At 40.8% G+C, this 23,455-nt stretch overlaps 1 protein-coding gene across 2 annotated transcripts in view; it reads left to right on the top strand.

Annotated features, from left to right (window-relative positions):
• RSU1 (Ras suppressor protein 1) overlaps positions 1–23,455 on the top strand; it is a 177,600-nt gene that overhangs the window by 73,118 nt on the left and 81,027 nt on the right. For both annotated transcript variants that reach the window (XM_037060771.1, XM_037060772.1), the window contains one exon: positions 14,350–14,482. In XM_037060771.1, the coding sequence (XP_036916666.1) occupies positions 14,350–14,482 (133 nt within the window). The remainder of the gene's footprint in view (positions 1–14,349; positions 14,483–23,455) is intronic.

The raw sequence follows: 23,455 nt of genomic DNA, 5'->3' as shown, positions 1-23,455 counted from the left end.
CTCAGGGTAGTTTATATGATGTGTTTATACTTTCTATCATAATATGGTTATGTAGTTTTTTAGGTATAATTAGCCAAGTATCCTGACCCCAACACACACCTGAGTATGTTTGCCATTATCACTGTTTTTTTTTTCTTTTTAAGAAGGGAAAAGAGTGGAAAGAGTCAAAATGGGTCACAGTTGGGAGAAGGAAAGAGAAAGAGCAAACTGTTTTATTTCTGACTGTTGGCCGTGGCCTGTAGACTTTAGTTTGAGTCCCATCTCTATTGTTTACTGGCTCTTTGGCCTTTGGGAAATAATGAATTCTCTTTGAATTTCATTTTCCTTAACTGTGAGGAACCCCTCAGTGTGCAGGCTCCTTTGACACCTGAAATTATAAACATAAAGCATCTAGGCTGGTCTCTGATACGTAAGGCAAAACAAAGAATTGCTACCTTTTTTGAACTATTTCTTACATTACCACTTAAGCCAAAAAATTGTGTTTCTTTTTTATGTTTGGATGAAGTCGAGTTGCACATACAAACAAACACTAATAGTCTTCCAGTTCTATGCACCTTGGGGTGTTGTGACAGTGCTTTCAGACTCTCCTGTGTCCGCCTGTCCCCAGCTCACTCAGGTCTCCACTGCGCGGTTACTTCCAACTGAGGTGGCGGAAGGGGCCCATTGGAATCTGTGGTGGGGGCTGGTAAGTGTAGATGCACCAGTGAAAAGTTCTTTTAAGAACCCTTTCCCTTTGGATCAGGTGAAAGACACCTTTTAGGGGGATCAAACTTCATCCTGCTTGAGAAGTACATCCTATTATGTGCAAGACACCAGGGGAAAAAGTGTGGGTAAGACAAAATGCCTATCCTATTTGATGAGCTGAAAAGGAAACAGTTGGGTTCTAATTCCAGTGAGGCTACGTAGAAGGAGGACGGACCCAGCAGTCAGTGCTGCAGAGAAGGGCTCTGGTTACCACCCCGAGCATGCCTCTCGTGAGTTCTGTGTCCGTGGAGCTTACAGTGAAGTCAGAGGAACAACCCAAAGGAAGAAAAAAAGCCAACAAAATAATGATGAAATGTGGTAGGTGTTACAAAACAAGTAAGTGCTGTGATGGAGGCCAGTCTAAGGGATCAGATTTCGGTGGGGCAGTAGAGGCAGGCTTCTCTGAGAGGGGTGTAGAGTGACGTTCCCTTTTGTCAGGAATCGTGGGGGAGAGAGCATGGGGAGGTTCAGGGGCAAGGAGGGCTGTGGTGAGTTTGGGCCGTTGCAAGCAAGTCACATGTTATCTGATGCAAAGTCAGGGTGTGCTGTGCATGACTTCGCGTGATAGAGTTTTTGAAGCATAACTTCGAAAATGGCAGCTGTGGTTCCGACCACTGTGAAGAGCCTAGTTTTGGTTTTGTGTTTTGTATCCTAGACTTCTCTTATTATTTTAAATGTAAATTATTGACTAGGGTTATCTAACCTTTTGGCGTCTCTGGGCCACACTGGAAGAAGAGTTGTCTTGGGCCACACATTAAATACACAAACAGTAATGAAAAATGATGAGTAAAAAAAGATGTTTTAAGTAAATTTACAATTTCATGTTGGGCCACATTCATAGCCATCCCTGGCTGCATGCTGCCTGTGGGCTTTGGGTTGGACACCCCTGGAGGGGGACCTGGTCCTTGATTAAGCCTAGGATGCCATTTGTTTTTGTTTGTTGGGGACACATTAATACCCCAAAACTTTCCCTTGTGAACATCTCTTTAGCTCTCTAGATCAGGCAGATTAAGTAAAATGACAAATGCGAAGAACGTGTAAAATGACACATGTAAATAAGTTACTTACTAAAGGTTGCTATTTTGTGTTTAAAACAACACTTGCCATTGAAAATGCATTAATTCTGATAACGATGTTTATGATGATAATAAGGAATATCAGGATAGTCTGAACTTTGGGAACTGACAGTAATGAGCTGGAATTTCGGGACTGAGACTCTGTGTAGACCAGAGGCAATGAGAAGAGTTGTTTAGAAGTGTCGCTGCCTGGAGCTGAGCCAGGGTTTGGCTAATGGGAGCTCTATTTTTTTTTGTAAATGAGCTTATGAAACACCTTCACACATTGAAAATGATTTTGTATTTGTTGATTGTTTATTCCTTTGAGTGGAGTCTCATAGTTCTTTCCTTTTTTATTGTTCGTTAACTATGACAGTATTTCGTATTTTTAACCCAAGGTAGTTGGTTTTCCAAAACTACTAGAAACAAATTGATGATGTAATCATCTTCACTGAAATCTCAGATTGTGGTAAATCTCCACTTTCTGTTATTTACAGATAATGCTTTTTCGTATGTTAGGACTGGGGAATTGTCCAAGTAGATCCTTGGGCAGTGAGGGAGACGTTTTTCTCTTGAGTGGTATAGTTATTTTGCTTTGATTTTTCTTAGACCTTACTGTTGAAGTTTATAAACGTATTAGTTTATGTTTTGCCCTATTTCTTAATTCTGGATTATTGCTGGAGAGTTAGGATAATTTTGTTTATGTTAGTTTGGGGTAGTTGTTTGCTTTTTATCACTTATACTGAAAAAAGTACATAGTTTTCTGTAAAGGTATAAACATCACTGTGTTCTGCTTTTTTCCTTACTACATTTGTTCTGCTATAGTATATAGTTTTCACTTTTACTATATATCTGAAGAAGGGTGTGTGTATATGGGGGGATGTTTGTGTGTGTGTGTTGACACATGTGAAAATACTACTTTCTGATAGTTATGTTTTCTTTCCATTGTCTCTTACTGCAGAGCTCTTGCTGTTGAAAATAAGTTTATCAAAATGTAGTAACATAATTATTAATACATAACCTAAACATTATTTTTTTTAACATGAACAATTTTGGATTCACTGGAAGTTAAGTTCCAGGCATTGCTGTTTTTCATGGAGATAGCGTTTGTTTCACTCAGAATCCTTAATTATCTCAGTACATATTTTATGCGACATAGTATCTGCACTCTTGCCACCTACAGCCTCTTCAGAGAGTGTAACACATGGCACCAAAGTAATAAAAATATAAGCTCCAGAGCGAGAAGCAAAGCTGAAACGAGCCATTTTTACATATAACTTAAGTTTAGGTTCTGTGTAGTAGGTTGATCCCTTACTTAACCTTTAATAAAATTGGATTCAAGGGTATGTGTATATAAATAAAAAATAAAGTTAACTTTATTTCATTGACTTCCATATAGCAAGTACCTAGTAATGTACTACAACATTTAAGCTTTAATATTATTCCTATTGGTTGGAAAATTGGCATACTTTTTTTTGCAAGGATGAGCATTAAAAAGGTAAGTTGTTGTCATTTGGGAGGGTTATTGAGATGATCATTAAGTTTATGATCATATTCACATATTCACACAGATTGAATCAGCCTATTTGTCTGGCATTTTGTATCTTATCAAGTTATTTCAGAAGTCATGTCTTTTTTTTTACATAGTTTGGAAATTAAAATTTGATAAAAATATGGGTATGTTTAAGACTTCATCTGCACTAACTTCTCACACTCTCCAGATTTCCCTGAATGGGCTCTTGAGTTGTACATGCCTCTGAGTTCCGGTTCAGTTCCTTTTTGAGTAATGTTCCAGTCAGCATACAGGTTTTCCCCATTAACTGAAAGTAGAATATTCCTGTGCAAACTTTTGTAAACCTCAGTGGCCAAAGCAAAGAAGCAATTACCATTAATTTACATGGAAAAGTTTTTGAGTGTTTCCAGACCCCCCAAATAACCAACCATATTCTCTTAATTATATCCAGTTTTTGCTAACCTTAATATCCTTATGAGATCTTGGGCCTTTTCTCATTACATTAGGACCCACCTAGGTAACGGATGCACAGAATCGGTAGAGATGAAGCACAGGTGCTCACAGGCATTGCTTTACGCTCTAGTGTCCGACCCTGAGATGCTGAGTGTGGTTCCCAGGGAGGAAGCTTGGCTGGGCCACTCTCGCTGCTGGGCTCATGTGCTGCCTCTGCGAGGCTCATGCACATCACACACAGAATGCTGTTCTCACTTTTGGCTTTTTTGGTAAAAGCAAAAATCCTCTTCGGATTTCAGTCAGTTAGCAAAAACAGGTGCTAATGTAGGTGTTTTCTAAAAGCCAAGTGATATAAAGTGAACTTTTGAAAAACTGGAGATACCTGGATTTGTGCATGTGGAATCTCAGAGTATAGATTTGTGTCTAAGGGGAGGCGTCTCAGATCTGCTTGATTAGACGTGTCTAACCAGTGTCTTCTCATGGTGCTGATACCATGGTGTGGAGGGAGGTGACGGGAGACGGGAGTGAAGGGGGTGTAACCCCATAGTCTCCCACCTCTGGCTTCCCCAGAAAGCAGCACTTGGACACTGTCGGGAACATGTGAGACCTTTCCAAAGTGCTCAGAATCAGCCATGGACAGTTTAAAACGTGAATCATGGATGTTTCTTTGCAATAGTGTAGATGTTTCCATTTTTAAAAAAACCTCTCACCCCTGCCCCAGCAGTCACCCCTGGCCGCGGCGCTCACGGCCCTTAGCCTTGCCCAGACTCACACCTGTTCTACCTTTTCCTGTGATCAGGTTTCCTCTGGGTCATTTCAATTCTTGTAATTATGTCCTGGTTTTCCCAAACGATTCTGAGTTAATGGAGTTTTAGTCTTTTAAACATCATTTTCTGTTCAATATATAATTACATGAAATTATATTCTTTTCAAAAACTATATAAAAACTAACGCATATAGTTTTAAATTTAATTAGTTTTAATTTAAACAAAAATACTTCCTTGACTTGGTGGTGTTTTGACTCTTGAACAGGGAAGTGCATGTCTATGTTAATGCACCCTGTTAAAAATACCCACTCTGTCACGTTAATGAAAGTGCTACCACCCTCCCTCGCTTTTCTGCCAGGGCATTTTAATTTAAAAAGAAAATTCCTGGAGGCAACAAGGCTTTCAGCCCAGAAAATGGTTCTGATGATAGAATTCTGGGCTCTGTTCAGGGGGGAGGAGAGAGGGATGTGTCCCATATTTCTCCTTAAACCTTGTCGCATTATTGACTACCCAACGATATCTCAATACTTTTCTGTCCCGGGAGGAAATGTGTAAGTGTCATGTACTGGAAAGACCCAGGGCTTTGGATGAGTCAGATAAATTGTCCTTGGAATCCGAGCTCTGCCTTGTACTATTTATGTGACCTTGCATGTGGGTTTTAATATCCCTGAATACTAGTTGTTTTCTTCTTTTTAAAAATGAGATAATAATGCTTCCCATGCAAGATTGTTGTGGCTTCTTGGACTAATACCTGCAAAGCTCCTGAAGTGACCCCTGTGCATATACTCTGGTCAACCAGTAGTAGCAGTTTCGATATTGATCATGGAAAGCATTCGTTGGTTTGTGGGTTTATTTTTTTTAAGATTATATTTATTTATTTATCTTTAGAGGGGAAGGAGAGAGGGAGAGAAACATCGATGTATGGTTGCCTTTCGTGGGTCCCCTGCTGGGAGTTGGCCTGCAGGGAACCGGCCTGCAACCCAGGCATGTGCCCTGACTGGGAATTGAACCACGATCCTCTGTTTCACAGGCCCGCGCTGAATCCACTGAGCTACGCCAGCCAGGGCTGTGGGTTTATTTTTGATACCTTTAATAGAACTGCTAATAGTATAAAAAATTCAGATTTCTTTTTCATTAAATCTAAATAGATTTAATGTTTTTTTCCTTGATGTTTGATTTGAAATTTAAAAAACTTGATTTTTAAAACATTTTAACTTTACTGAGGAATAATTGCCAAATAAAACTATCTGTTGAAAGTGTACAGTGGGGTGATTTGGTGTGCATGTACGTGGTAGAACAATTACCAAGGTTATGGTTACAAATAAGCAGTGACTCTGTTAAGTGGGGTCCCAGAACCAGAAACATTATCATCTCCTGAGAACCTGTTAGAAATGTAAACTCCTGGGCTTCACACAGTTGCTACTAAATCAAAAACTCTGGAGGTTTTCATAAACCATCCAGGAAGTTTGGATGCACACTCAAGAGAACCACTGCTTTAGAATGTCTGGGAAACAGAAAAAGGTAACTTTCATGAACCTGCCATGAAGAATAACCAGTTAAAATTATGAGTATATTTCCTTCTAGTCTTGTCTTTATTTGTATGAGTGTATACTTATTTTTTCAATACGATCATACTATATGAGTCTTACAGCCTGCTGTTCACCTCAGTATTATGTCCTGGTCATTGCCCTGTGGCATTAAATTCTATTTGAAAACATCTGGAGTCACATGGCTGCACAGTGTGCGGTCCTGTAGTGTCTCAGCATTCCTCCTCCAACCCCTTAGACGTTGCAGCTGTTTCCAGATGTTCAAGAGGAACAGAAGCAGCGCAGAGTTGAAAGTTTGTATTAATAAACTGTTGTGAATATCTGCAGTTATTTCCTTAGCATGAATTTATTGCTGTGGTGGAATTACTGACTCAAATGGTATGGCTGTTTTTATAGCTCTTAATATATAGACAAATTACCTTTGAGAAAAGTGCCAGTTTGTACTCCAACCAGCAGTACAGACAAAGCGTCCATTCCTAGAACACTGGCCAACCCCAGGGTTACAGTCCTTTTGAATGCACGTCAGTTTGATAGGAGTTTGTTCTGAATTGTAAATGAATAGGATATAACTTCTTGTTTTCTAGTCTTTCTATTGGCCTTCACTGTCGAAGTGACAGACATAAATGGTAGACGCTGTCTCTTAACTATAAATGTTAAAGTTGTTAATTTCTAAAGTTTACGCTTCCAGTACTGTGATGCCACATCTCACGAAGACTCCACCTTCACTTGGGAGGGGGTTGCGGCTCTCACAAAGGCGTGCCATGGAACAGCAGTAACCAGACCACACGGACGTGAAGGGGGGCTCCGGTGCCTTGGGCTCTAGGGACTAAGGACTGGAGTGCTGTCTAGGGGGAGAAGAGCAAATTATTTCTGTCTGAAGAATCACAAGGCAATTAAGTAACACTATTACTAATATTAAATATTGCTAGGGTGGGAGTCATTGAAGGGGTCTGGGATAGAATGTTAAGTAAATGCTAAACTAGCAGAAAAAAATGTTGTATCACTATAAGGCAGTCATCCTATACAGGCATACCTCAGAGATATTGTGGGTTTGGTACCAGACCACCACAATGAAGCAAGTGTTGTGATAAAGTGAGTTGTAATCGTTTTGCTAATGGAATGTCTTGCCTTCAGTTTGTAAGAAATGCAACATCTGTGAAGCACAATAAAGTGAGGTGTGCCTATCTATGTTGAACTTGAACAGCTATGGTGAAGGTTGGTTTGTGATACCTTTATGGATCCTAAAAAAAAGTTTTGATACTTGAAACTCACTCTTTGAATACATATTTATATTAGCTTGTGTTATGCTCATTAGTGACTTCTTCTTGGGGTCTCCAGGACAACAGGGCTCCCTTGGCGCTGACATTTCCAGCATCCCAGGTGGTCAGAGGGTGTTGTGATCCCAGTCCCTATGAACTGGGGAACTTGAGTGGAGTGGGCTCGAATCAAGGAGGTGTATACTCTGGGGGCCAGCCTCAGGGGGGATGCTCTAGGCTGCTACTGCACATAAAGCCTTCAGTCTTCTAGGAAATGAAGTCAGTGTCCATAAATTTTATCTTAATTCTACTTTGGTCATGGACCTTTGAGAAGCTAAGGAACAGGGTTGGCGGGGGCTTCTCTCAGAAGAGTGCCACCATGCAAATTACTGTTCATTCAGTTTTGGGAGGTGATTGATTTCTTGAGCAAACTCTGGACTAGGCAGCCTGCTTTCTATGATGTATTTTCTCTCCTTTGCAGATTACACATCAAATAGTGATGAACAATGTAAGAATAGAATGTATTTTGTACAGCGATTTCCAATTTACAGAGCCAGTTTATATGCTTTTTGGCTCCTGTCCACAGTCCGTAGTCAGTTACTAATATTGTCCCTACTTTGGCAGATGAGGAAACTGAAGCTCAGAATAGCACAGGGACTTGCCCAAAGTCTCCTGCTCACAAAGTCCATGAATTACTTGGTATCAGGAACCAGGTCCCTGGCCAGGTCCCCTGGAGACTGAATGAGAGCTCCTTCCCCTGGAACACAGATACCAAATGGCCAAGAACAGCATCACAGGGCAACTGTGTAAAACACCATTTTTCTTCATTGGTGGATGGGCTCCTGGACCTATTCACACCATCATACATGTAAGCCGGATGCTGTTTTTGTTGGAGCCATTTGGCAGGGTAGGGATTTTTTATTAATCCTTTTTTTTTTACTTCTGTTCTCCCTGCCTAAATCAGAAGAGTAACAATTCACTTGAGTATGTTTCCTAAAGCAATGATGCATTATAATTGTTAAATTACAACAAAATGCCTATTTTAAAACTGTGATGCCAGAATGGCAATGTGGCCTCGAATTCCCCACAGAATCAGTTTGAAAGCTGTCACGATACGGCCCAGCTCACCAGGATTGCACTGGTGCTGTAGACGGAAGCAGCCACAGACCTAGGGTTGAGGTCCAGTCGGGGCCTCGTAGACCATCCTCTGGAAGGCATGGTTCTCACTGCAGGAGGATGCTGCCCCTTGAAATCACATGTACTCCTGTGTGCTAATTAGTGTATGCCATGTATTTTGAATTTGCTTTTGACAATTTTTTCAGTGCATTTTATTCTTTTTTAATTATAAGAATAGCCCATACTTGTAATCACATGAAATTCTTGAAAGAGAAAATTAATAGTGTACCCCTCATTTCTGCTGGTTCAAATCTCTATCCCACCTTAATTTCCCCTTTGAGGAAACCAGCATTTACAGTTAGATGTGTATCCTCTTCTTTTTCTTTCTCTTTTTCATGTATCCATGTCTTCATACATGTATATGGGACTCTTTTCCTCTGTATTTTTTTCCCAAAAATTAAATCATAGCAAACTTAGTATAACCTTAGGTTGTTTGTTTTCTTTTGTCTTTTTTTAAGTGTAGACCTCTTTGTAAGTCCTTACAGGCAAGTAAATTCATATCATTTATTTTAATTACTGAATAACATCTTATTGTAAGGCTGTAGCATATATTGTTCAGCTTCTCACATGTTTTTTAACATTCTGGTTGCTCCCGGTGTTCTGTTACTGCAAACATTTACTATTACGACATAGGCATCTTTTGTAATCCTTATGGTAATTTTTTACTCTGTGAAGTATATTGTTAAAGAAATGAAAAAGTAGGAACCCTCTATCTTCAGCTATTATCTATAATCATGCACTTCTGTAATTAGTAGCCTGTTACCTAGTAATAAGAATTACAGAGATTTATGTGTAGAATATCTCTTTATGTCTGGAGCAGCTGCAGATGTAGCTTTTATTTTGTGCTGGAGTCATTTGTGATTAGCTTCTGTATGTGGACTCACGGCAGAGCAGAGGTGATCTTTCAGCTGTCACAGTGTCCCATCTAGACCTCTTCGAGGGTGAATAATTACCTGGGTTTGGCCAAATCTAGTAATCTAATGATAGACTACCTAGTCAGCCAGGGTTTTCGAGTGTTGCCTTCTTAGGCTGTGCCCTTAGATTTTTGTGACTGAGAGAGCCTGGCTTTTAGAATGCATGAATTTAAAAAGTGCTCTGTGGTGTTTTGGAATCCGGAAGGGCGGAACTCCAGCTTTGGTGATGTGCAGAATCTGCCCAGACCCCTTCGGTTGCTTAAAGTATGATCGGTAATGTTACTGGCCATATGTTTCAGGATTTTGAATACTCAGAAATAGTTCTTAACCATGTGATTGTGAAAACAACCAATTTTCATATGTGAAAATGAGCATGCTTATTAATGGGGCTGCAATTGCCTATCGCATTCAGTCACATTTATAACTCTCAAGGAAAATGATTGTTTTACATGATTTAGTGTTTACAAATTTACAGCCACCCAGCGAAGCTAACTGTATATGAAACATGTGTGGCCCTTTTGTAGGTAATAAAATGGAAAATCCAATTTGCAATTGCAGAATAAGCCTCTGAGAGATATATGACTTTCATAGCAGCATCGGTCAGAGGGTCATTGCTAATCACGGTGCTGGCTGGCTTCCCCTGTGGCCTGGGCCGTCCCACTGAAGAGTGAGCGTAGGGAATCTCTGTCTAGAAGCCAGCCAGCGTGTCCGTAGATGCACCACTTTCTAGCTTATTAGATCCTCTTTGTCACAGTGCTTAATCCTGCTGCCTGATCCTTGTTAGAACAGCACCAGAGCCCCGCTCAGGCTTCTAATAAAGGGGATGGGTGAGGGCTCCTAACTAGATGCACTGAAGCGTGCAGCAGTTAGGGCGATTGCAGCCCGACTGACAGCGGGGCGGGAGGCTTCCTGCATGTTATTACTTGAAAGGGAACCTACCTCCTAGAGCTGACAGATGAGCTTTGCTGAGGCAAGGGTAACTTGTTGTTAGGCCAATATGAGACGGGTGTCATCTTTTCACACAGTATAATGGCCTAGCTTTACTCTAATTATATTAACCCTCTTCTGAAATGGCTGCATTCCTGGCTGGTGCTGAGTGAGGTGGGAAAGCCAGAGACAAATAGCTGGCTAGGAGGATTACTGCTGCACAGAAACAGGTATTGTGTTCTCCTCCGGTGACATTAAGTTGAAAAACGAAATAAGCACACCCTATTACGCCAAGCCCGGTGATAACTCTAAGGGGCAGAGTTTGGTTTGGCTCGCACGGTTTCCATCTCAGTCATCTGGAGTCAGCTGCTTTGAGGTGTGCTGTGGACATTAAACACGGTTTTCATGGCTCTTTGTTAAAAAGAAAACACGGTGTCAACAACAAAGCTATTGTTTGGGCTCTTTTCTTCCCCCGGTGAATCTGAATCATTCTTTTCTATTAGGCTCCCTATTTCTGGTAGCCATGTGAAGCCCCTGTGGATGCCATTGTGTAGTGTTGTTTGAGACTGAAATAAACAGCCGGAATGTACAGATGAGTTTGAAGTGATGTCAGTGAAAGTGCTCATGAAGAGCCCATGGGCCTTTCTGTGTCCCCCGACTTCTCAGATGCTACTGTGAGACTCCTCTTTCCTGAAGGGAGGGTGTCCAGCTTGCACGCAGCATTTCCTGCCTTCTCCAGTTACAGCAGGCGTCATTAGCAATCCCCTACGCCTCTTCTGTCTCCGGTGACAGCACTTTAATAGAGACATTGCTGGGGATTGACAGATCTCCGGGGCTTAGAGGCTTCAGACAAAAGGGCCCAGAGAACATGGCTGACCTTTCTTGGCATTATTCCCCTCGGTCTGTCTTCCATGTGTTGCAGTCAGGGAACATAGAATTTAATACATCATTTTCAGAGATTATTACTGAGGAGGCTGCAGGCTTATTAAGAGGCTGTTAATAAGTTAACAAGAGGCCATGTACATTCCAAAGTGGGTATGTGGGTAGTTGATAGTAAAATGTAGGTGCTTCTTTTACATAGAAATATGCACCTGTACCTTAAGTTCAAGGATAATTAAAACCTGCCGTGCTCATATACTTTGGGATTATTGGACCTGACTGGAAGGGAGTTTGTAATACAGCCTGGGAAAGGAGAGTCTTTTTTCTCTCACTGCCCCACAGAAGTCATCCCTGGACAAATTTGAACTAGCTGAGGCTTCTCCGTGGGGTCCTTCCTGGAGCCTTTCCTTGGTCCACATTGCTCTCACACTGACCAGGGCCCTCAATATACGGCGAGGTGAGAAATGCTCTGCGTTCCCTCCTCTTGCCTCTCTTCCTCTCCCAGTGAAAGAAATCCTAGACGCTTGGTCCTCATCCGAATGAGATAGTAAGAGGAAAACAGACTTTTTGAGTTAACTCATTGTAGTGCGTGAATGGTGGGGAATTCCGGATGCACGTTCACCAGATCGAGTTCCACCCATAAGAAGGTTAGACTGCTTCCCATTAGGATGACTGACTGTGCGGGATGAGAAGGAGAAGTATTTAGGGCATAAGTAGCCACTAACAGGGAGATCCTCTTTGCTTAGGAATTGGTTTTTTTCTTTAAGCAGTTTATGTTTTTTATGGCTGCTTTTTTTCTTCAATTTGAACTACATGTCTATTCGCAAAGGTCTTAGTCATTTTTTAAATATTGATTCCATGCAGGTGTCAGTGGACAGGGTTTAAGGGCAGAAAGATGATATGTGAGCATAAGTTGTTAGTTAGGTAAATGTTCTAAGACAGATGTGCTCATCTCCTGCGCCTCCACCCCAGCCTGCTGGGGAGTCACTGCAGCCTGGTTCCCGTCCCCTGGGGCGCAGGCCCTTCTCTCGTGGCCGTGCTTCCCGAGGAGAGTGCGCCACACATACACTGGGCATTTAGAACAGGACGCTTTAGAAATAGACTTCTTTTTAAATGGAATACTTTTCCAGAAATGTCTTTATTTTTCGGAAAAGTGGCAGTGGAAAGAAGAGAAGAGTAAGAGAATGAATGATATGGAAGAGAGGACATAGAATACAGCAAATGAGATCCTACAAGGAAATATGAATTATAGAGAAATTTAAACAGATCGGTTTGATGGTTGTAAAGCTAAAAACCACCACCCCAAGTAAAGATAAAAAAAGAAAAGATAAAAGGCAGCCCATTGCTGGCAAGGTCACACCCAGGTGGGATACCCAGCCCAGCAGACTAAGTGCAACTCTTGGATTCTCGCTTGCCCTGGGCTGTTTTCTGATTTGTGGTTTGGGGAATACAGCCCATTAGCTTCCCAAATGATTTAATATCTGACTAATGATGTTAAGCCATTCAGATGAGGGAATTGACATTATTGATAATCCTGGAGACAAGTGTATTTGTTTATTTTTGTACTTAACATCAACAGGTTCTAAGTAGCTTTGGAAAGATCATGATGAATTACTCTCTCTATATACGTGGTAATATCTGTTTTCTTAAAAGCATTTTGTGGAATTATAATCACTTTTATATTGGCCTTTCTCCATTATTCTGAGTAGTTAAAGTTCAAAGAACAAAAAGAAGATGGATTCAAAATATCAGTTATTTTGTTTTAAGAAGAAATATCATCATCCTAGTAAAAATATCAATTCATTTTCCTTTCTCAAGTTCAGATCAGCTAGGAAATGTTGTGCTTCGTGGTGTACTTGCATCCCAGAATGTGTTTTCATTATCCTGAGTTATCAGTTATGACAAAATTGGCAGTAGAACCTCAGGATAGAACAAATATGTTACTCTGGCTGTGTCCTGGGAGGAACAGTTGCTGAGTGCCTGTGTATGAAAAGCCTTGGGCTGTGGACCAGGAGTGTGAGAAGAAGTACTTCAGTAGGACAGTCAGGGAAAGGCCTTCAGTGAATCTGTGCCGAGTGAAACCGTGCGTGTCTCTGCTGCTTCACTCCGCTGTCCTTGTCCCTCCATAGGAAAGCCAGTTAAAGGAAACCATTTCGCACACTGCCTTCTTTGTGTCTGAATATACCACCCCCCCTCAAAAAAGTTATCTGATCAACTGACGGGTGGCACCTTCATGGCGTTTTAATGCTACCTTCATGGCCTGGTCTGCGGTCCATCTAGGCTGGCATGAACCCTGACAGCTGCACCAGGCATTATAGAAAGAACCTGAGATTTGGAGTCAGAAGTCTCAGGTTCACATCCCCACTTTTTTTATCTTGTTACTGATCTTGACTTTGATCTTGACTTTTTCTGATCTTGTTACTTAGTTTCCCCATGTGTTTATTTGTTCATCTCTGAAGTGGTCCTAATAACTGACCTTGAGAATCAAATGAGGAAGTGCTTTGAACAGATAAGTTGTAAACTGATAAGGACTATACAAATGTGAGTTTCTGTTGTAACCATATTAATGCGATTCATTTGGTGCTGCTTCTGACGTGTTCTTATGGTACCTGAGTAACGCAGTGATAATTTTATGTGGGCAGTGTTTTTATCCTTCATTCGTATTGTTCTCTGGCTGGAGACAGAAGGTGGTGTTGATCACATGGGTCTAGACCAGGTCAGACCAGCAGGAATTCACGTTGTGAAGGTAGAATTTCAGGAAGTTCTAACAGCACTTCTCCCAGTTTTGGATGGGGCCATTTTTGTCTCCTCAGCAAATACCTAGGAAAAACAAAGCTTATGCTGCCTTTGTAAGAATCCTGTCCAGGTTTACTTTCTCGCTACCTCCTGCCCTCCACCACCTTTCTCCCTCCTTTTTCCCTTTGTTCTTTATTTCTTGGACTAGGGTACTAATTGCTTGAGCACCAGTGTTGACTTGGGGTAAGACATTTGAAAAAATTCAAATTAAATGAACCAAAAGCTACTTAGGATTGCACTGTGGTTACTGGGCGGGACTTCTTAGTCCTGATCTGTGCTGGATGAAAGAACCTTTACCTTTTTTTCTTCTCCGTGTTTTCAGGAAACCTGGATCTGACCGGTCAGAAGCAGGTATTCAAAGCAGAGAACAACCCTTGGGTCACCCCGATTGCCGACCAGTTCCAGCTTGGCGTGTCCCACGTGTTCGAATACATTCGATCTGAGACATATAAATAGTAAGTAGACTAGTTTCCCAAAGTAGCACACTGGTTTAGTAGTATTTGTAATTATGCCATTTTAAAAACTGTCATGTGACATTGTCATCTTGGTGGCAGTTAGCTCATAGCATGTTACATGTTTTATTAATAACCACATGTAGTAATGTCTTGTACTGATAGATTATTTTAATTGACATTATCAAAGGGAATTTATACCAAGTTTGTTTAGAAAAATCTTAAGGTATTATATTAAGTTGACTTTTCATGACACTAAGGGAATTTGCCAAACACTTGAAGATCAGAACATACTTTTTTTCTACTTTGAATGCAAAGAACAAAAGCTGTTATGAACAAAATTGTTAAGCAGTTTGTTTATAAAATGAGTAGAGATTAGGAACACATCATTCTATTCTTTAGCAGCTTTTACTCTAGTGAGGTGGTAATATCTCTAAAAGAAAAAGGAAAGGTAGAAAAACTGGGAGTCAGCTAGCTTGAGTCACAGCAGCAGAGTCCCTCAACTCCCCCCCTCCCCAGGTCAAAGGCGATCGTGGGAACCTGCCCTACAACCTGGCTGTTTTCACCCCCTTCGCTGTGCCTGGGCTGGAAAGAACTCTCTTGCCCCACCTGCTCTGTTATATCTGCTACCACTGTTTTCTCTTCATCCCACCCTGGCCCCACCCCCGTATTGAGGTGATCATTTATCTTAGGCTTCATCGAGTCTCTAATGCTGAAATCTAGTCACCTTTGGTTTTAAGCAAACACAGACTTGTAAAAATCCATAGTCAAGTTTAATCTTTTGGGGGGCCCTTAACTAACATTTGAGAATTTAACATTTCAACTGTTAGAGAAAAATTAGAGGATTGTTGAGAGTCACATTCAGGTGGGAGTCTCCCTCTCTCTCTCCTTCTCTCTCTGGTTTTTTTTTTTTTTTGGTATCATAAAAATGCCCCACACTCAACATGGCCCTCACTGGGCCTCTGCTGGGCCTCTGCTGGGCCAGTGGGTCAGTGCTGACTGACAGGGCAAAATCCCCGCTTAGAAATGGCCAGCTATGGTGGCGTAGTGCCTTCCCCAGTCTCCAGGCTCCTGGTCCCACAGTCTAGGGCTTGGGATGCTCATATTTCCTGTCTGACAGAATCTCAGAAAAGATGAGCTCTGAAGAGCAATGGAATTAAAACTAAATAGACTAAAATCGCCGAAATTATAACCTGTCTTCATATGTGAAAGCAAATTAAATCACAGTTTAGATTTTTTTAAGATAATACTGTGTCATTGACAGTATATCTTAAGACTTAACCTTAAGATTTAACTGAGAGAAGTATAGGATGTGTGTTGTTTCACAAGCCACAAGTTATGGGCAACATACAGATTCTTTAATTATGAATATAGTTCAGCCTTGGAGATTGGTTTGGTTAATTATGAAAATGTGTGAAAATCTAATTGCAAATTAGCCAATTATTGTTCATTTTTCCTCTTAAGTCATTAACCACTGCTGTCATCCATTAGAGATAGAAGTTTAATTTTTTTGTTAGTAAGTAAATGGGAGGCTACTTAGAGCTTGGTTTGTAGGGAATTGTTTTAGAAAACTATTCTATTTATTTTAACATATAGCAAAGTATACAAATGAGCTATTAATCCAGAATAGGAGGAAATACTGTTTATTATTCTGAGTAACAATTTTTTATTATACATTAATTTGTAATTTACAGAAAATGAGAATATATTAGGTATGAAAGTACTTCTAATTTTAATGTCATTTTAAAAGATTAAGTTGTGAATTTGTTAACTTTGTATTACCTCAGTCATTATTGGGCAATTAGTCATCATAGTACGCTACTGTGGACTATTTCTGTTTATTTGATGGTGGTTGGGATTCTGGATGAATGAGAGGCACGTTGCTTTGATTGAGTTGATTGGTACATTATTTGGAAGGGAATATATGATGCAACATTATAATCACTAGCCTATTTGATGTATATATTCCTATGTCTGTAACTGTTATCCTATGTTTGGGAGTCAAAGTCATCTAAGCAATTTTTTTACTAGCATACCTTTTTATATTTGATTTCCTCTTGAACAGTTATATTATCTTTTACATACTTAAATGGTATTAAAAAACTCAAGCACAGGAGAGTCATTGTCCCTTTTTAGGGAGACCAGTCCATACCCTGCTCACTGCTTTTAGAGGAGTCTGTGTGAGGCTCTTCTGGGAGAAAACACTTGCCCTGCACCCTCAAGGGCAGGGGCCTTTCGGGGGCACTGAGCGGTCTCTACTCTCCTGGAGAAGGAGAGTGTGGACCTCCTCCTGTGTTTCAGCCGTTCCGTCCCTCTTCCATTCCTCCCTAGTTACCTTCACTCTTTTTTCAAACGTACCAGCCAAAACCACGGAGTGGTAACTAAATAAGACACGAAATCAGAGTCTGAGCCTTTTAAAAAGCACTTGTAAGAATATGTGACTTTTATGTTTCACCGATTTCTAAAATTTAAGGTCCTCTTTTCTGTGAAGGTAGTACTCTCTATGTATATACACACCTATTAATCTATATTAATTACATTGATTTTTCAAATTTAAGTTTCTTCTTTATATAAATGAAAAATTATATCATCATGTAATTAAAATTCAACTGAATTTTTTAATATTCTTAAGCAGCTACTTCATGGTTAGAGGACTTGTAGTATCCTTTTCAACTCTCTGAAAAAATAATATTTAATTAGCAAGTACTTGGCTACTTTTTAAAAGTTGTATATGTAGCAACCTTCACGAAGGCAGTGTATTCATTACACTCATATTTTTTAAAAGGAGCACATTTCACATTCCGTACCTTAGTCGTAATTCTCTAATCTAAAGCTGGTAGTGTCCAATCTTCACTTGTCTTTTTATGTAAACCACCAACACCCCATCCAATAAAATGTCTTTTTTTTTAATATGTAGATCTTTAGACTATCATGATGCCATATTTTTTCAGTTTGTCCCGGCCCTGAAAATTCCAGTGAGTCTTCTTTCTTTTTTAAAAATTTTTTCTAACCCATTGACCCATTAACTGAATGAAAGTAGTAAAGAACTTACCAGCACGTTTTATTTTTGTTCATATTTGAAGTCGACTTTCACAGTGACCTTCATGTTCTAAGCACACCCTCAGATGCCTTCTGAGTCTAGAGCAGTGACAGGCAGAGAAGATGGATTATCTGATTTCCAGGCCCTAATGGACTCCAGGAGGAGACGGGGAAGTTTGGAACTAAACAGTGGATTAGTGTTCAGGAAAAATTAAAACACTGTGAGATGATTTAAGTTTGATGATGAGATGAACTTGTGCAGCGAGGCCAGGGGAGGTGTGGGGAGGTGTGGCTGGCAGGACGTCCAGCCGTGGTGCTTCAGGAGATGGTCCTTTTGAGTACAGTTTGAACATTCGTCGTGTCTTTCTCAGCATTTCCCAAGGGGGGGGGGGCACTCTTTGTTCATTTATTATATATATCAGCAAAGGGAACATCCTGGCTGGTGTGATAGCATTGCCATTCGTTGTGAGTTATTCCTGCTGTTAAAGTAAAATGATTTGCTTGGCTGGGTGGTTGAGGATCAAACTCCACAAGCACATTACTGTTTTCAGGCTGTTGTTGATTATACACTCACCTCTTATCTCATATGTGGTAGTTCTCCTCTCTCTGTATGACCTCTTTTACTTCTGTAGAGCATAATTTTGCTGGAATAGTCACCATGTTTTCCCCCAGGGGGAGAAGTCAGATTGCAGTCCGGATCCTTGACGAGATTCTTTGTGGAAGGGAGCACCTCGCCCCTTTCGCATTTCCATCAGGGAAGGTGGATAGAAACCACAAACCATTTTAAAAGCTGACAAGTTAACTCTTAACAAAAGGAGAGGTTTGATGAATGTTTGGCTGAACCATGTCGGTGGAAAGAGGCATTTGGAAAACAGGCGCCCTCAGGAAGGCTGCAATTTATGGAGCTCGGTGGTCCTATTTCCAGGGCGGTGTGACTCATCCGATGCCTCTCTGTCACTCTTCCTCACTCTTGTGACTTTCTTCTCTCCGTAGACAGAGATGCCACACTTACTTGGGGGGTTTTGTTTGTTTTGCTTTATTTTTAGTCATAAATGAAGACTGGCCATACTATTGTTCATGTTAGTTAATGGAAACATTTTAACAAAGTAATGCTTGGCGAATGATGAGCAATGATGAGGAATATGCTGGTAATTTTTCTTCATTAAAAATCTAATAAAATAAATCATCCTGTTTGATTTGTAAGAAAGGATACCTTTATTTACTGATTATTGTTTCTGAAGTTGTTTTACTTGTACAATTAAAGCTAAGCAATATTTTCTTCTTTCTGTAATATGTGCAAACCTATTAGAGGTTATTATGAGCATAAGTGGCTTTATTAAACAACTACTATACCCTCTAATAGCTTCTGAGTGAGTGGCCTGGAAGATCCTTAAGATAACAGATTTATCTGATCTACCAAAAGGCCAGAGCATTTCAGCCCAATCTGCAATCCCATTCATTTTACCACAGCCCTTTGCAGAAGGGATTTTTTCTGACCCAAACTGTGTAAACCATGTTATTTTCTGGTGAGGTACAAGTGGGTGCACGGAGCCAGCAGATGGTTTCACGAGTGTCACAGAAGGATGGAGGAGAGTTCAACTGCCGGGCCTTCCCGGCAACAAGTGAATTCTACAGAGTGGCAATCAGCGTGCAGAACAGTGTAGACTTTTGTCTTTACTATATCCGAAAAGAGCTTGTGTTAAACCAGAGAAAAGCAGTATTTCTTTAAGCAGATGTGATCATGAAGAACCAATTATTTTTCTAAAGCTTCTGATATAGAGAATGTTTTTATTTTTAAAAGTTGACTGTATATTGTATTCCTGGTAATTTACATTTCCTTTATAGATACTACACATGTATATTTTGGGTTGTTTTTTAAGTGAACCAAATAAATGTTTTATGACATTCCTCCATAATACAAAATATGATTGAAACTTCTGACATCTCTGGAACTATTTGTATGCAAGTATGTTTCATATAACTGACATTGCTAAGAAATATCTAAGAGAAAAGGTAAACCCATAAAATGTTAAATTTTGGGTAGTATTGTGTCATATCCCTTATTTCATGTTCACTTTAAGTGGTAAAATTGCATAGCATTCATTTTTTTTCTCCAGATAGTATATTACCAGTGTGTGGAGTCAAACATGTTTATTTTGCTGTTGAACAGACAGATAGAAGTCTGGGTGCAGCAGTAACTGTTGACCTTCTTCACCAACTCACTTGACTGTTCCTGAATGTGGCCCTAAGCTACCAATTGCCCTGGTAAATTAATACTTTAGCCCCTAAGGTAACAGAATGAAAACAGACTATTTGAGGAAGAGTACGTAACAGTTTTCTGCCTCTTTCAAGTTTTTTTTTACATTTAAAAGGATTTTTGCTTCTCTGCTTTTTAACTTGTTTAGCACTCTTATTCAGACAAATTTCACAGGTAATTAGTAGTGTTCTTTTTTCTGTATGCATTTTCACGATTTTTGATACATAAAATACAAGTCTTTGAAGCTTTACTTTTCTTTGATTTTATAGCTCATGCAAAATGCTACCATTTTTAAAATGGAAGGTGCTTCCCACTTGACATTTACAATGTACTTGGATTCTGGGAGAATCACAGTAGGGAACCTCCGCCCTCCCTACCTACCCCCAAGCCAAACCTATGAAGGTCAAGGTAAACCCTATTAGGCTTTAAAACCAGCTTCAGAATGGAGATCACATGGAAGGTTAGTGGGGAGGAGGAGGGGGGAGAATGGGAGAAAAGGTACAAGGAACAAGAAGCACTAATGGTAGCATATGTTTACAAAATAAACAGGGGGAGGTTAAGAATAGTATGGGAAATGTAGAAGCCAATGAACGTATATGTATGACCCATGGGCATGAACTAAGGAGTAGGGAATGTGGTACGAGGTGCAGGGCGGAGGGGAATAAAGGGCGAGAGAAATGGGACAACTGTAATAGCATAATTAGTAAAATATCTTTAAAAAATAAAAAGTAAAACCAGCTTCAGGAGGCTAGCTTGTATTCCTAAAGGCATGTAAGAAACCCCATCTTACACATATTCTGGAATGTTTTCCACACTGATGTACATTAGAAACAAATCTAGACATGGAAAAGGTTCCCTAACATATCCATGTGCATTCTCTGGCCCTCTGATGTGTCACGCCTCAGGCACACCGCTGGCTCGTGAGCTCTGCAGGCACCTCCTGGGATCAGGCTGGACCAATGAGCAAGGGCTATGTCAGTCTTTTTGCATTTACTTCACTGACGAGTGCACAGATGATTAAAGAGTTGCGAATAAATTTAGAGGGGCAAAAGGGAAACCAACGCACTGCTACAAACAGCAAAGGGAGAAGAGCTGTGCCTGTTCTGAACCTTGCTCTACAAAAGGCTTTCACATGGGACTTAAAAGAGCATGGCCTCTCTCTGCTGCCCTCTGCCCCCTGCCCTCTGCCCTCTGCCCCCTGCCCTCTGCCCTCTGCCCTTCCTCACTTGTGTGTTGGCTGTCAAGCTCGCATTAGGCATGTTTTGCGCAGCCTCTAAGGTATGGTCAGATACATTACAGTATCAATTTAAGGTAAATAGAATATAACTTGTCCCACTTAACAAAAAGAAAATAAACAAAGGCTAGACCCAGTCCGCACTCCAGGAAGTGTCAGGTTACTTCCTCTTCCTGAGAAGCTATTTTGAATTCCATTTTTAGATGCTACTCATTTGATATTATCATATGGAACTATTGAATATTGACCTACTCAAGGAGGTGAAATTGGTCAGCCTGACACATTGATAACCTTTATTAACTCCCAGTAATCTTTAAAAATTCAATGCCTGATGCTTTCTGTCTAGCTAAGATGAGTTATTGCCAGCACTTGCTGTTTTTATTTGAGAGATAAATTAACAACTGGCGCTTTTATAATCAAACAGAACTGTCTGTGATTTCTGTTCTTTATGCAGTAATATCTTGCTTTATTACATGCTGACTGTTTTATTGAGCTCTGGTCTCTTATTCTGGGGTTGGGCATTGTTGGGTTTTGTTGTTGGTTTGTTTTGTTTTAATTTTTTGGCAGTTGAAGGTTCTTATCTGATGTCAGATATTTTGGTTTAGAATGCATTATATGAAAAGAACTTTAATCAACTTTATTAGATAAAAAGCTTAAAAGTGAGTTCTATTCAGAGGCATTTGGTGATGACTCAATTTATTCATCAGACATTAATAACTTCATATATTTTATTCCATTGTGCTAGTACATTATATCATGTGTTTTTAACACTTGTGGTATAAGAACTTTGTGGTGAAGAAAATCATTGTTTCCCACTATACAAGTTAATTTTTAGATAGTCTTACTTGAAACATAATTCCATCACCTTCAGAGTGTGTGGGCTTTTTATTCTCCATCCAGTTGGATAATATTTGTTTAGCAAGTAAATACATTATTGTTGAGTTTTGCTTACTTAACATGGGCCAGTGTACTAAGGAAGCACTGTAGCTTGTTTTCCCCTCTGATACCCAACTCTGGTTGGTGAAGCCCCTCAGCAGAAGTGCTTGTCTCCCAGTTCTAGAGGCTGGAAGTCTGTGTCAGCGTGTCCACCGGGTGTGGTTTTCCGAGGGCCATGGCGCAAGGATCCGGTATTCCAGGCCTCTCTCCTCGGCTTGCCGACGGTCCTTTTCTTCCAGAGTCTTCATATAATCGTCCCTGTACGTGTGTCCATCTCTGTATCCACATTTCCTGTTTTTAAAGGACTCCAGTCATACTGGATTCGGGCCGCCCCAATGACTTCTTTTTAACTTGACAGTTGCCCCTGTAAAGGCTGTATCTTCAACTATTGTCACATTCGGAAGCGCTGGAGTGAGGACTCAAAGATGGATTTTGTGGGGAGGACACAGTTCTAACCCACAACCCTACTGTTTCTCAAATGCCCGAAAGTAGCATTCAGTTCCTATCAGCTTGCCCCTCCACTTGCCTTTACTCTCTTTTTCCACAGCCCCACACCTCCCTGCGTAGGCAGGTTCTGTTTATTGCTGACTGTGTTTACGTGCCAAGGCCCCGTCCCCGACTCCAACCGCAAGGCCCCTCTCATTGCTTGGCTTTCGGAGTTGTATGTTCCTCCAAACACAGTTCACCACCGTCTCGTTTTAGGTGGTGAACTTAGGTAGGCTCTTGTTCTTGGGAGAGCGGTCTCTGTAATATTATTTTATATCTTCTTTTAAGAATAGACCATGTTAAAATAGAAGCTGGTTAGAATTTGAAGTTCCCCTGGGATGGGAGGGCACCTAACAGAATTCCCTGCTTCATCCTGCTTGGCCAGAGCATCCACGGAGAGAGGGTCACGTGGAACTCCAAACACGGACCGCACGCCATTTCTTTCCCAGGAACCTTATGGCAGAAGCAGCGTGCAGGACCTTTGTGTCTGCCTCTTATGATGGGACCCCCTACCAGTAGGCTTGGACCGCCCCTCTTGACTTTGCTGTCTTCAGTGGTAGCCACTGGCATCTCGCTCTGTAAGACGTGGAGTCAGGGATTTCCTATCTCATCTTGGAGTTCCAGTAGCCACACCTGGAGCCCTCATAACTTCTGTTTCATTTTCCTACCTTGTCTCAGGAGAGCTCTGGAATCTTAATGGGCAAGATCGAGACTGCTAATAACAGGCACAGAATTCTCTTCTCATGTAGTTAAAGCTAGTTTGCTTCCCCAGGGGAGAGAGGGACCTCAGAGATGGAGAACATACTTTCCAGTGGTGCACCTTGGTGTAAAGATGCAGGGATGTACTCTACTTTGAAGCTGTGAGGAAGAAGAAGGGAACATGAAGTCCATTGTCAGAACACTGCCCTGGAGACGGCTTCCAGTCCCGGTCTGTTGGTGGCAAGTGACCGCAGCCCAGTGTCAGCCTCTACATCTTAAAAGCAAGAGGTTCAAGCTAAATCACCTCAGAGAGTTGCCCCAGCAG

This window comes from Sturnira hondurensis, unplaced genomic scaffold (genome assembly GCF_014824575.4).
Source record: "Sturnira hondurensis isolate 20B ecotype Veracruz unplaced genomic scaffold, ASM1482457v3 Scaffold0012488, whole genome shotgun sequence".
Classification (NCBI taxonomy): Eukaryota; Metazoa; Chordata; class Mammalia; order Chiroptera; family Phyllostomidae; genus Sturnira; species Sturnira hondurensis.
The sequence above is the reverse complement of the archived record's forward strand: the minus strand, read 5'-3'. Positions and strand labels throughout refer to the sequence as shown.